At 37.8% G+C, this 15,037-nt stretch overlaps 2 protein-coding genes across 2 annotated transcripts in view; both read left to right on the top strand.

The window, feature by feature from the left end:
- ptger3 (prostaglandin E receptor 3 (subtype EP3)) overlaps positions 1-15,037 on the top strand; it is a 166,778-nt gene that overhangs the window by 115,218 nt on the left and 36,523 nt on the right. The window lies entirely within an intron of this gene.
- Positions 779-15,037, top strand: part of xxylt1 (xyloside xylosyltransferase 1) — a 34,256-nt gene continuing 19,997 nt past the window's right edge. The window contains exons 1-4 of the mRNA XM_067596794.1: positions 779-1,363; positions 1,453-1,540; positions 2,741-3,366; positions 11,801-11,948. Coding sequence (XP_067452895.1) covers positions 2,845-3,366; positions 11,801-11,948 — 670 coding nt within the window. The 5' untranslated portion in view covers positions 779-1,363; positions 1,453-1,540; positions 2,741-2,844. The remainder of the gene's footprint in view (positions 1,364-1,452; positions 1,541-2,740; positions 3,367-11,800; positions 11,949-15,037) is intronic.

The following is a 15,037-nucleotide window of genomic DNA, read 5'->3' as shown; positions in this document are numbered from 1 at the left end:
CTTTTAAAAACCCACCTGTACAGACTGGCATTTGTATAATATTTCATAACGTCTACTCAAATGTTTTTATGTTGTTCTTTTTATATTTTATCTCTCTATGTTTGACTACTTCTTTACTGCATTTTCTGTGTATGTTGTTCCTCTAAATTGTTTGTTTTATTTCTCTATATTGGTTGTCTTTGCACCTATATTTTATGGTACTGTATTTTGTGAAGCACATTGTAACATTTTGAAAGGCACTATAGAAATAAAGTTTGTTATTATTATTATATTATCATTAAATTAGCTGAATAAAGTAATTACCATTCAACATTACAGTCTTTTTAGTGCCAAAGTCCCTCTTTTTGTTACTATACTTGCACTGCAGCTCAACAGGGAAACACTGTCTGAGGAAACATAAAGAGGGAATCTAAAAGGAATTTAAAAATGCTAAAAAGACTGTAAATGTGGTAGATATCAACTTGATGTGACTAACACAGACCGCTGAGGCCTCACATAAGCTTCAGATAAACTTTTAAATGCATTTTTGCACAAAATTACTGTATTTTGCCTTGGTGTTGTAGTGCATAACAGTCAAAAATATACACAAAATTAAGTAGTCCTAAATAAGAAATTTTCTGTAAAAAAAAAAAGAAAAAAAGTAAGTGAGAAGAGCTGCTACAAGTTTAAATTGAAGAGAATGAGATTAAATGTACAAAGTATTGTCCAGGAGTAAACAATATACAGTGTGCAATTAATAATAATAGTAATAATAGTGATAATACAAGTTGCGTTGATGCAATGTGCCATGTTAGATCAAAGATCACAGATTTGCAAATATAAAATTATGACTTTCAGTATTTATATGGGCGCACTAGACACAAAAAATGCAAACCTATGCTTTAAGCCATTTAAGTCTTTCTAAAGAATTAAAGAAGAGTTTTAATTCGTTTTCAAAAGGCTGACAATGTTGGAATTTTCGTTCACATGCCAAAATTACAAGCTCATTTATTTTCCAATAGTCCGTAAAGGCATCACGACTCGGAATACGGCTGAACCCAGAGTGGGTGTGGTCAAGGTTGCGTCACAGTATTTTGTTGCTAGGCTTCTAGCTTGCGGCTTCTCCAGAAAATCTTTACACCTGTTTTTTTCTTCTCGAAATAACACAGTCATGCAAACGTCGCGATAGTTTTAGAACGACAGCGCTATGCACATATATACATTGGACATTTGTAAACAAACAAATGGTGCTTAGCCTCGCGCTTGGGTCAAACAAACACAGTGTTTAGTGTCGGAGGGCAGCTCGGCCATCCACATCTAGGCGCTAAAGCCGCTGCTTGCTAGCATCCCTCGTAGCCAGCGTGTCAACAGGTTGCTGCAGTGTGTATGTTTGTTACTACAAATATTTCGATTATGTGAATTTCATCGTAGTTATCGTACTATCAGTAAAACATACTGCCTCTTAAACTTCAGTAACTCGAGGCAGTCAATTCCCCCAAACAAGCTGTCAAGATGGACCTGCAGAGAGCTACATGACATGACATGACATGACATGACACAAGTAAGTCCTCTTCATATGAAAACGTGGATTATATTTTCTATGCATGGTATATATTTATGGGCCTTTCTGTGTTTATGGTGCTATATTTATGTGAAGAAAACACTGCATAAATGCAGAGTTCTCGGGAAATGAGTAACTTTAATTGCAAGTATGTTGCAAACAGCACAATTAAGACAGGAAACAACATGATGAAACACTTTCAACCATAACATTGTACCTTTTGGCTAGGCTAAAAACAATACCTAACATATCATTACAAGATTTGATTCGATATTTTTATGGATCTGCATAACACACCAAGCAAAGGAATAACATGTTAAAGCGAGAACACGTGTTTCCAACATGGTCCCAAGATGTTAAATGACATATGTAAAACATGTGACATAGCTACTCCATTAGTCTATAGACAGGAAATTAATCAGCAACTATTTGGATAATTGATTCATCGTTTTAGTAAAATTTAAAGCAGAAATGCCAAACATCTGCTGGTTCCAGATTCTCTAAATGTCAAGATGGGCTGCTTTTCTCTGTTTTATATAATTGTACACTGAATATCTTTGTTTTTGTTTTTTTATTGGGGGTTAGACAAAACAAGACATTTTCACTATTATCTGACATTTTTTGACTAAATGATAATCGATAGTGAAAGTAATCATTAGTTGCAGACCTAAAATTTGTAAACAAGAACTACATTAGTGCAAACTAAACCAAAAAAAATAAGTATCATCATCTAAACACCTAAATACAACAAAACACAAATAATAGTTCAAGTAAGAATTAATTAATTTACTAGAGCCCGACTGATACATTGGCCAACGATATTACCAGCTGATATAAAAAAAATGTGTGTTTCATAATGTGTGTGTATATATTCTGCATATATAAGATTGTTGTCATACATACAAAGAGAGAATTAGCAACATGCACCCTTTCATTTGCAACAATGATTGTGATTTTTAACCCCCAATTAAATAGAGACTAATTCAATTGGCTGTATTTGTTTATACCTGAGATGGGAAGTGCATTTATTCAAAATGTAATGTTATCAAGCTTCAAATCTACCCGTGGATGTCAAACCAGAACCTTTTGTTATGTGACCACAAAGACAGTTTCCTTTTCAGTTTAAGAAAAGGTACAAGGAATGTTTTTTTACACTTTTACCCAAGGCTTGGACTAAAATGAGTATTATTTCTCTTGCAGGTGTATGTTGGCAACTAATCAAAAGTTACCCTGAACTGGAAGGGCACAAAATGGTGAAAGTTTTCCCATTTACACCTCCATTCTCATGACATGAACAGGAAGATATGGGCATCCTAAGACTGGTAGCCAGAATCATGGGTAGGATCAGTACTTTCAGATCCTATCAGTTTGTGCTGCTCCTGGCTGCTGCACTTGCTGTTGTAGCTTTTTACTACTTTGGCTCAGAGAAGCAGAACTTCTCCAGCACCACAAAGAGGATCAAGCAGACTCAAGCGAGCCACAACAGCAACAGAAATGATGCGGACCTAACCGTGGACACCAGGCTCTCACACCCGCCTGGATCTGAGGAGCAAGAGCGGGACGTAGGAGGAGAGAGTGAAGGTTTTAGCAAAGGGGACAGCGAGGACGTTGAGCAACGCTACCATGCACTCATGATGTTCACCAAGGTGGACAAAAGTCGGAGCCTGCAGGACAAGTTCAGGGTGGCCATGTTGTCGATGGTGAAGCACAGTCACTTCCTGGAGGGAGAGGTGCTGGTGCTTCATTTTGTGAGCGATCAGGCCAGTCAAGAACTGGGAGAGAGGATGCTGCAGGAATTCCTCCTAGACGCAACATTCAAGTATGAGGTAGGCAGTGTGGATACCCAAAAAAATATCTTATATATTTGACTGTATGATGGAAGTTTAGTTTAACAACATTCCCGTTTCTTTGTGTTTAGATCATTTAAATGTCTCGTCTCAGGCTACAGAGAAAAATAGTTAATGTATTGATGATAAGTAAGGACCGAACACAACGAATGTACAACACATTGGTATTAATAGTAAGATTTTTGTAGTGACACACAACCACAAATATGTCTGTAAGACTATTTGTGATGGTTTATTGTTGTATTTGTCTTGCATTTTTTGGGTGGGCTGATTAAAAACATTCTACATGTGGAAAACTCTGAGGATTATTCACCTATTTTTGGCCTGTTATTCAATTTTTAAGGTCCAAATTTGTCATGACACCAGCACTGTTTTTTCCTTTGTTTTTGAGTGTGGTATACATGTGTATAACATCTTGGAGAGGTAGTTGCAGCTCCAAATTGGTTACATAGAAATGATGATAGATTATAAAAATATTTAGTTTGCTTTTATATTGGATATAACAAACAAATTTAAACATTTCAGTCTTTGCAGTTTCAGGTTCAAACCCATATTAATCAGTGGTTATAGGTGGTCTATAAATTCAACACATGGGGGCAGTGTGGCCCTGCCAAACTAATCCCTGACCAATGGGGATATCCCTCCCCTACTGTGGTCTCTCTGCCCCATAACAAGGATTATGTCCCCTCTCTGTCGCACTGGTTCATATAGTGTCATGCCCTGTTTTCCTTCTTTTGTATACTTCACAGAGCACAAGATCACAAATTTGTTCACAAACTAGTTATCCTGCCCCAAATCCTCCTCACCAGCCAGTCTTTTTCTCCCAGGAATATCTCATCATCTATAGCATCTTGTGTGGATGTTACAGCTCTGTATTAGTTTAGGCTGACCCTGTGCCTGCTTGTGGTTAGAGTTTTGCTCAGCTTGGTGTCTTGGCAGTTCTGAGCCAGTGGGTCAGATTTGTTCCTGTTCATTTCACTCTCTGTACTCAGACTTCTGGGAGCACAGCTGAAGTGTGTAATGTGAAGTACTGCGAGACCTGCAGCACTAATATAAAATGGATCCTTTGTGCTACCAGGTGATGGACAGGACCAGACAAGGTCTCTTTCTCAAAGAGACTAAACTGGCACGCAGAGATTATTCCCCACCCAACCCTGTAATGTAATACTCAGCCAACACGAATAATTGCTCTGTGTGCAACAGATGAAGTTAGTCAAGATAAAAAACATATGTGAATATGTGGTCGATAATTAATGGCACTCTATTTTCATTAATGTTTAGCCAGAAGTACATCAAATAAGGTGTAATTTAGCAGCAGAGTGTTGCTATGGAGATACAGTGTAATGGTGTGATATTATAAGTTCATGAGCAGATCAACCAGAGGCTATGGTGCTACTTCTTATTTGTTATGTACTCACAGTGCATTGTAGTTTATGTGTACATAGCAGAGCCTGACCAATACTGGAGTTAACAAAATCTGATAATCATGTATTGGCTGATATTTGTTCTTAAAGGGGACGTATCATGCATATCAATATTCTGGGGCTCTACTGGTATGTCTTTACAGTTAAAAAAAACTCCTTATTTATCTTATACTGGCTCTTTATTAGGGTTTCTCCTAATGACTAAGCTCTCCTGTCAATTAAACAGAAATTTAAATTAAGACTAGTCGACTAGTCTAAAAGTAAGAAAACACTCAGAAATTGTCAAAATTGAGCACAATTTAATCGATAAGGTTAAACATTGTCCGAAAAAATATTGTGTGTATTTAAGAGCCATTTGAAACTGTTAATCACATTCTTCAATAACCAAATCGTATTTTAAATGCCGCTGAAATGTGTACATTATGAACATTGCACATTATCTTACAAAACATGACAACAACTCACTAAATAAAAGTAAACATATATAACAGCAATAATAGGCCTACAGATCAACGTGACGTTTGATTAACAGTTTTACTTTTCAACAGCGGCATGCTGTTGGCAATCAGCTTCAAACAGCAGGTGCACACGCACAACATGGTAAGCCTGCTTACTTGACTGTTGAAAGATTTTTGTTCAGCGAAATCAACATGTCATCATGTTCGGTGAAAGGCAAGACCCCTCAGTCGATTTAACAGTAAGTCCAGCAGCTAAAAAAAAGTCCCAGCTGGCAAAGATGTTGCAGGCACACAGAGATTGCATTTTCCTGCACCACCACACAAATGGATCTTAGTTAGGTGGGCCAGCCCCGGCTAGTGGTGGGTGGCTGCGTAACCTCTCAGATGCAACAGTTAACTGGCATTGTACATTAGGAAAATATTAATTAGTTTAACCAACTAGTATTTCTGGTGCTAAGTAGCAAGGGTAGCAAAGTTTAATCAACAGGGCAACTAATCTCGCACATCTCTACTCTTTATGCAGCCGTTTTAGCTCCGGTCTCTTTAAGGCCCCTCTCTGTTCTGATTGGCCAGCTTCTGGAAGCTGCCCCACGGCAGACTTCTGGTGGCTCGGGATGCTACGGAAACAGACAATAGTAGTAGGATTTCACTGCTTTTTCTCATTCTTTACACAAAACGGAAACTTCTCAAATACATCCGTACATATTCGAGCAATCCCAAAATATTTGAGTGGACAACATGTGCAACCCATAAAACAATCTTAGCAACAACCTTAGCAACCAAGGCCGGCCATTTGTGAGCATGAACTAATCTGATGTCATCACCGATGAGGAAATAGTGGTAACATGTTAAACGAAGCATTTAGAGAAAGCTGAAGTCTGGACTTTTGCCTTTTCACATATGTTCACCTCAAGTTTTGGACCTTTGACCACGTCTAACATGGACATTTGACATTATAACATGACATGTCCCCTAAAGCCTTTTTATTATGGACATTTTACAGTCGAAAAACAAACATGTTTTTTGTCTGGGGTGGAGAAATATTTGCAGATATGTCTGTGGTGAGCTCAAATGGGATGATGATATTGGCGATGCTGATATAACAGTTGGGTACTAGTTAGTACATATTGGCCTCGGGAAACAGGTTTTCATAACTCTCTTATACAACTCTGTGCTTTGAAAAAAACCCCCAAACTTTCATGCTCCATAAATTCAAACTGTACCCAGATTGTACCTGCAGGCTGCACACAGTGGTTTTATCATTCTCGCGGTGTCATTCCAGACCACTGGTTTTGAACATGTTTTGAGATAATGAATCATAAAAAATTAGTGCTGCCACCACTGAAACAAGTACAGTCACTCTCTCCTCTTCCTCTCCTGACGTGCACACACACAAAAACAACGTCCTGCCAGAGTTACAGATGGGTAGGGACTCCCCGGGGTCTGACCGAGGCGGTGTAGCCTATATGAGCATCTTGACATCCTTGTCTGCTCATCCAGGGCCACATTCCTTTTAATTATTTGCAAGAGTTGTGCAAGCAATAGTTATGCAAGAGTTTTAGCTTCCATCACGTCCCAACAAATTCAATGAACGAATCGACATTCACAACCAACAGCCTGCAGAGTCACACTGCCTAAAGGCTGTGCTCATTACTGCTGACCATCTTTCACACACTCCATATGACACATACTTGAGCCTGGAGGAGTGTCTTATCTAGTAGTAATGACCGAGCAAGAATTAAGCAGAGTGAGAGACGTGATTCCTTGTCTCTTGCATGCAGGATTTTTATTGAGGAGTGTATGAATATCATGTAACTGACAATAGGGAAAAAGCTGTCAGCTGTGTGGATTCAGAACCTCACTTTTTGAGCAGAAAATTGTTAATTTCTCCTTTTCTGCCCAGAGATCCTCAAAAAATTGGTGTCTTGCTAACAGGGAGGGACTGTGTGCAGATGTTCTGACTTTGATTTGTTAGCTCTCACTGTATTTTCCACTGTCCTTTTTATATTACTGGATATGTGCAATTTATGGGTGATTTTTATTCAGAAACATGACCACACATGGACACTAAATGTTGCTGATGATGGGGGAAATGAATGTCTAAATAAAATGATAGTGTTGTTTTAAAGTTACGTACATAAACAGCCTTCTCTAGTAATATTTGTCGTTTGTATTTGATTGTACTCCGGCCGAAAGTTTGTGACTTCCCATCCTCTGTTTAGCAGAAAGCCACAAGAGTCAAAAAAGGAAATTTTGTTCAGTGCTGGCATCTCTTCAAAAAGCAGCACAACTTGCCAGCGACTGCCAAACATGTCCAGTCTCGCAAATCAACTTTGTGCAGCTAGTTTTTAGGGGTTTTTTTGTGAGCTATTAATATTGTTAGGCCACAACCACTGGATGCCAAATCTATGATTACTATAACAGAGCAGAACAGCACTTTATTATTATTGGATAAATTATGTTGTTATTGTAATATTGTTGTTGCTATTTACACTTGAGAGTGTGTCCAAAAAATCCATGCTCTTTGATAAATCCAGGGCAGGGTGAGGGGTTGCAGAGTAAATAGTGTGTAAGCAAATATGTTCTAATCTAATTGCATCCTTTAAACATCAAATCCCATTCTGTTTAAAACAATCAGCAGCCCAGCGGCTCAGGTTGAGGGTTTATTTTGCAGTGTTTGGCTTCTGGGGAAGGGAGGCTCCCTAATCTGTCCTCTACAAACCACATGTCCCAAATACAAAACAATAACAAGAACTTTGGTTCTTAAAGTTGCTGCTACTTTAAAACATCAGAGCTTGAACCATCTCAGTTTTCAAGGCTGGTTAGATGTAAAACTCCTCTGGTTCTGGTCTGTGTATTTGTACAATGCTGCTCAATGTTTGAATTAGATGCCTTTCATCAAGTGCAAAAACATCTTGAAGCATTAACCTGGTTAATTAGCCTAGTTTAAAAAAATGTAGTAAGCTGTCAGAAGTAATTGACACCTGATTTTGACATAGTCTTTAGATAAAAATGTACATTAGTTTTAAAGGTTCAATGTTTAAGAATTGGCCAGATGCCCCGGCCCCCATCCTTCTCCCAAAATGCATCACTCCACCACCATTATCACTCGCTGAATAAAGCATAAAGCTTACTGTTTACAGTGAGTCTGTGCCGTGACGTTGTCAAGATATCAAAATGCTATGGAGACAATAGAGACAGTGGTAAGTTACAAAAGAGCTGCACAGATCAGAACGCAGTTGCACCATGGAGATAAGTTGTGACATAACTCTTAAGTAATAACTTAATAGTTACATACATGCCTCTAGGGTAGGTGTAAATCATAAAATATTTTCACTAATGAAAAAAACAGCAGTTTTTCTGCCACACAGCATCATTTTTTCATTAACTGCAGTGGAGTTATTGATAGTTAATGTTCCAACTTACGATGTGCTACGATGCCAAATGGCTCATGCCAGCTTTCACATAGCTGGTGTATCCCAGTGCAGTACATCGGATCAGCTGACATGACCATGACTACAGTGTGTGATTCCACAGATACATGCAGGTCATTAAATAAGACTTTCCATTAACACAGTAATTATTTTGTTTGTCCATTTCTCCTTTATATTATCTTTTATATTTTTTATTTGTTGATGAAAAATGTAATACATTTATTATTTTTTAAATGTTACTTTTTGTTTGTGTTTAGTCTTTTTTTGTCATGAAAAAAAGGTCAACAAATATTTTTTGTCACAGTTTTCTTTGACTAAATTCATTATGTTAACTGTCTGTTATTCACATTACAAAAGAAAATCTGCCACATTCACCGGCATGTCACTTTAGCGTTGCAGCAGAAGAGAGTCGGGTGAGCTTCCCAAATATACTGTATGCATGAAAAAGTTCAGCCAGTATGTATTAGACTAAAGGATGCAATTGTGTGGTCAATCAGACGTCTAAGCCATAGAAATATTTCCACATACGCCTCTACCACACACTGATAAGCTTGGGCCAGTGTACAGCTCCTAGTCTTGTTCTTTCAGTAATTATCCATCGTACTGTGTGTCTGAAAAGGCAAAGAGTAAGACTCCTTTGTAACCTTGTAACCAGCATGTCAAATGTGAGAATCATTTGAGTAAACTGTGATCAATGTCAACAAATATTTAAAGCAAATCGACCTAAACTTTTTCTAAGACTTTGGTGCATTATTGATTGTGGCACAGCTGTGGAAAGTAATAAACATATGGTTTCGCTGAGATTTCTCCATTAATTATTCATGGGTAATAAGTCTATGAAATATTCAAGAACCTTCCAGAAATACACACACTAAAAAGTGGAATTAGGATTTTCTTAACTTTATCTATCTATAATGATTGTCTCTCTTTGGTTTGTCTGTTGGTGTGTATTGGTTAACCGTGGGTTTGTCTTAATTAAAACACAGAGAGGGTTAGTTTTTGTATTTTTGTATTTTCTTATTTTACAGAGAAAAAACAGAGTAGAAAAAAAGTGGAAATGAGACCCCCATGAAGCAGTGAACAGAAATTAATATTAGTGTTATGATGCAGCTTAACCACAGTAAGTTATCTAGGAGGGGTTAAGAAAATCTAATAAATTCATGAAATTTAAATGTGTCCATTGCAGTTGTAATGACTGAGCATTATTTATCAGGCTTTATCAGGAAATATTACTTATATTACACAATGATTTATGTGGCATTAGATGAACAACAGCACTGATTTTGACCCCAGGGTTTACCTTAACCTGCCAGGGATCATTAAATCATGTTTGTCCACCGAGGCACATGGATCTATTTTATAATATGACAGCCATATTGTCCAGGTTGTATCTGAAGCCTCTAACGTACACACTTACTGATGCCAGGATTAAGCAGTAAAGGCCTCTGGAATACTGTTTCAAACAGGCATATTTAGTTTTTCTGCTGCTGGAAAGATTTAATGATAATCTGTGCTTACTGTATTTTTTTTTTTTAAATCCTCTTTCAATAATCTGAAGAGATATCTACTGTACATGATCAGAGCAGAAACTGCTATGTGGGATTTAAGGCTCACACGTGCAGCACTGAGTGGCATGAAACGTAGACAAGAGAAGTATTGAAAATCCTTTAAAATGACGCAAGGCAACGTGTTAAAATACAACATTTTGTTGTGTACCCTATTTTTCCTAAAACAACATGGTTCTCTCTACCAATTGCTGACAGTAAAAGGGTATTCACAAGGTTGCAAGTAGTCGTCCGTAGATGTCTGTAAGCAAATGTCCACTTCAAATTGCCCACTTAATGTTTATGGTGAAGTCTGTCTGTATGGCTTTTTGTTTTTGGTTTGTATCGATTTTCTAAGAAAACATATTTTCACAAGTAGATGGGTTTCAATGGATTTTCAATCAGTTTTGTTTGAGAAAAGTAATATCTGTGCACTCTAACTTTAGCGCACATCACAACTAGTCATAATTTGGGAATAAATTTGGTGTTTTACAATCACGGAGCTCCTGATGGGGTCTCTACCTGTCCTGACTCAGAAGGCCTTGGATTCTGTGGTTGAATGGGAACAGGAGTTTTCACTGGTAATGAACAGAGCTAAGACCATGGCCATGGAAATAAGTGCCAGGAGAGAGGACAACATCCCCTCTCCTCCGTCTCCGACTGTTTCTTGACAAAACATGAGTACAGTGTCCACCTATAAACTGCTCGGAGTTCAGATATCACCTGATTTGTTATGGGATGCTCTCAAAGGACACAGCCAAGGATCCATTACCTCAATGTTGCTAAAAGAGCCGGTCTACTTCGTGACGTTCTAAAACAAATATACCTGACTCTCATTCGTCCGAACCTTGAGTACGCCAGCTCAGTTTGGGTTGGGCTGACAAACAGCATCTCTGAGGAGCTGGAGAGGGTGCAAAAATGATGCTGCAGTATCATTGGCGTTCTTTCTTCTTCTCTTCCATCACTGAGTGAAAGGCATGATGAGGCCACCGTGTGCACTGTCACCAACATACTCAAGAACAGTTCCTGCCTCCAGCCTCAACACCCGCTTACTCACTTTTGTCTGCGCAGGGAATTCGTAGTGTCCACAAGTATTACCGAAAGACATGAACATTCCTCTATTCCTCAAATTACCTATTTATCTTAGGGTTTATGCTCTTAAATTCATGCTCTGCTTAAGATGTTGATTGCTGTTATGTTTGATGCATATCGAGATTCACTGTTTATGCTACTGTACACTGCCTTGTCAAACTTTAATAAATGAAACTTGGGAAATAAAGATATTAATGAGGTTGATGTGAGCAGCCAGGTAGAGACATTCACTGTTTGTTTAAAGCAGTTTAATAAACACTTGAAAATATGACATAACTGTAATGTAGCCTTTATAATCAGGGTAAACACAAATTTAAGCCATACTACAATAACCAAAGGCTCAGATGATATGTACCAATAGTCTTATAAAATGATATTTTTTACTATATCCATATATCGCCAGCTCTTCTGCAATTATGAAGTTGCTGGTCTAATATGATGCCTTTGTGTTGTCCATGCAGGTGTTGTTCCATGACGTGGTGGCCCTCACACAGAAGCTGTTCCCTATCGTGGAGGCCATGCAGAAGCACTTCAGCGCTGGCTCTGGAGCTTACTACAGCGACGCTATCTTCTTCCTGTCTGTAGCCATGCATCACATCATGCCTGAAAGTAAGAGCAGCATGTTTTCTCACATTTCTTAGTCAGTTATTTAACTTCTGATTTAGCTCACTAAAATCACTTTGACTGGCTAGAGTATCATCTTGTCTGAAGAGTTCAAAGGTGACCGTTAATAGGGGTTGGTAAATTGCTTTGAATGACTTTTAATGAGTCACCCAAATCACAAAGTAACTGATTTTCTCACTTACCCCTAGTGGTAGCTATCCATGCAGAAAGTTATATTATATCTGTTTCTGGGATTTCTGCAGCCATCCCAAAATAATGAATGGAATTTCATTTTTGTTCCTCAAACCATTGAAAAACGACATTGACAGTATTTTGTGTGTTTCTCAACTGATCATAATTCAAAGTATGTTAAGAAAATTTTAATGACTTATATTTGATTGATATTAAGCATTTTTCAGTGTATTGAAAGCCTGTCAACCAACATGAGAGTATTAGTCTGCTCCAGTCCTGTGTTGTAAAATGTATTAATAGATCAAGAATTTTGCCTTAAAGTTTCAATATGTCACTTTCTGTGGAGAGAAAATAATGATGCATATCAGATACCATAAGTTCATTTAGGTAATATGAAAAATCTTCAGTGTTTCAGTGATTAACTTACCTGTTACTACTACTTTTGGCTAAAAAGGAGTCTAGCCAAGGAAATGCCTATTTTTACATAACTTTGCATATCTTCCGCCTCGATTCTCTGGCAGAACTGTGAGTGTTTCCATTTCACTCAGTTGCTCACCTCTCTATCCCGTCACCACTGGTGCACAGCTGGAAAAGTCAGCATGGGGAGGTATCTAACAGACACGTGGCGTGCTGTAGAGGCCCTGGGGAGTTTGGAAGGAAGGATGTGCTCTGTCGCTGCTGCACACATTAGTGCCCTCTGTGTGGGTGCTGCCTGATGGCAGCGATCTCCACTGTTGTTCATTGTTGTGGCTCACTTCAGTGGATGTGCAGCATGGGGCATCATTCCACAAATCAACCAATCAATTAGGCTTTGGGGTTTGGATCAATAGTCACTAAAGTCTCAGTCTTGCAGACAGCATGAAACCTTCCCACTGACAGTTTTTAAACTGTGACTCAGGGTGCACAGTGGGTATGATGTGAATGGTTGGGATCATCACGTTTTTGTTGTTAGAAGTTTAAGGTAGGGATTAGGGCTGCAACTAATGATTATTTTCATTATTGATTAATCTGTCAATTATTTTCTAGATTAATTGACTAGTTGTTTTGTCTAAAAATTTCAGAAAATGGTGAAAAACATTGGTCCTTGTTTCCCAAAGTTCAAGATGACATCCTCAAAGATATTCAGTTTACTGTCATAGAGGACTAAAGAAACCAGAAAATAGTCACATTTGTGAAGCTGGAACCATTACTCACAACGATTAATTGATTATCAAAATAGCTGGCAATTAATTTAATAGTTGGCAACTAACTAATTAATTGACTAGTAGTTGCAGCCCTAGTAGGGATTAAGGCATAATAAATGAAACATTAAATGGGGGGGTAATATTAGTAAAATGTTTTATTTGAGTTTCATTTGAATCAAACAGGTTTCATATTACTGAGAGTCTGATTCAGTGTTTTGAGCCTGAAGATGAGTTTTTCCATTTTATTACCTTTTCAGCAAAGAAAAATAATGTGTAGGCTTGACAACCCATGTGGTCGAAGTTTTCTTTAATGTTTTCTATAGCACATCAAATACACTATTTACATTACACAGGAAAGTAGGATATGACTTAAGGAGCAGAAGAAGAAAATTGTGATGAAAAAGATGAAAGATAATGATGATAAATAAAAGATTCAGCCTGGGGGGAAATGCTCGAGTGTGTGGTTGTCTCACTCAGCTGTCAATTCTGAGAAGTAACTTATGGTGGAGCACAGAGTTGTTTTGACAGCTAGATTTTTAAACATGTTTTCAATATTTTGATGTTTTTCATCCAAAATATGTTTGCCCATCACCTGGTATTTTTCTTCAGAGCAGTCCCCTCCTGCGTGAACCGGAGGTGTGTCTGGGTCTGTTGCAGTCTCACGTTGTGTGCCGGAAATGCTTATTGATCAATCACACGTGCCGACCACTCCGTCCAAGTGGTCACACATTTCTATTTAAAGAAGGCTTTTATCTAGAAAGGGCATAATGTGGTTGTCTTCACAGAGCGAGTCGGGGTATATGGTGCACAGTCACACAATCATCAGTTTTTTCACATTATCCCTTCTTTGATTTAACTGAAAGACCTTCTTCATTCAGCAAGTCACATGGCAGATGATTGTTTATGATTAATGACACACTGAAAACAAAAGTGATATCCACAGATATAAATAGCAGCTGCAAGTGGGAGGGATAGAAATTTAACATCCCCTAACTTGTGAAGTGGGAGATGTTATGATTTCAGCGAGTTTAATTTAGTTGTCAAAAGAGAGAAGAAGGAGAAGAAATTGCCTGTATGTTGGGATCAGTGTTAAGCCGGCCACAACGCCTAAAAAGGAAAGTGTTTGCTCAGGATATACAGGAAATTAATATTTTTTGAGAGGTGTTTATTTTATTATTATTAGACCTATAGAGACTAGACTCAGATAAATATTTTTTATTTTATAAGCTTAATAGAGGTGAGGATCATTGGGAAAATTCTGGTCCAGTACCATCAGAATACCTCGCTTATAATAACAATAGTATCACAACACAAACAGTTCCTTGATACATGATATTCTATTGCAAGGCAGACATTGACCATAAAGCCTTAAATGGAAAAGATTTTTTTCTAGTAAGTAAGGCTCAAACATAATTAAACTTTATTTATTTAGTTTATTGGGAAGGGCTGTCAGTGTCCGTTCTATAGACAGTTGAGATGAACTCGGACCAAAGTGCAGAGAGATTTTTTAGTATTGACTACACACAGCCATAAAATGTCCAAAGGTTAAACCGCAAGAAAGCAGATTATTAAATATATCTGTATTAAAAGAGGGAAATACCTCAGTATTCCAACTGAATGTATCACAATAGAAGTGCCAGTGTATCAGTAACATATCTTAACATATTGTGATATTAATTATTATTATTTAGTGTTAGCAAACTTGTTTGTTTTACTGGA

The sequence above is a fragment of the Thunnus thynnus genome, chromosome 8 (genome assembly GCF_963924715.1).
Source record: "Thunnus thynnus chromosome 8, fThuThy2.1, whole genome shotgun sequence".
Taxonomy (NCBI): Eukaryota; Metazoa; Chordata; class Actinopteri; order Scombriformes; family Scombridae; genus Thunnus; species Thunnus thynnus.
This window is presented reverse-complemented; position numbering and strand designations above follow the sequence as displayed.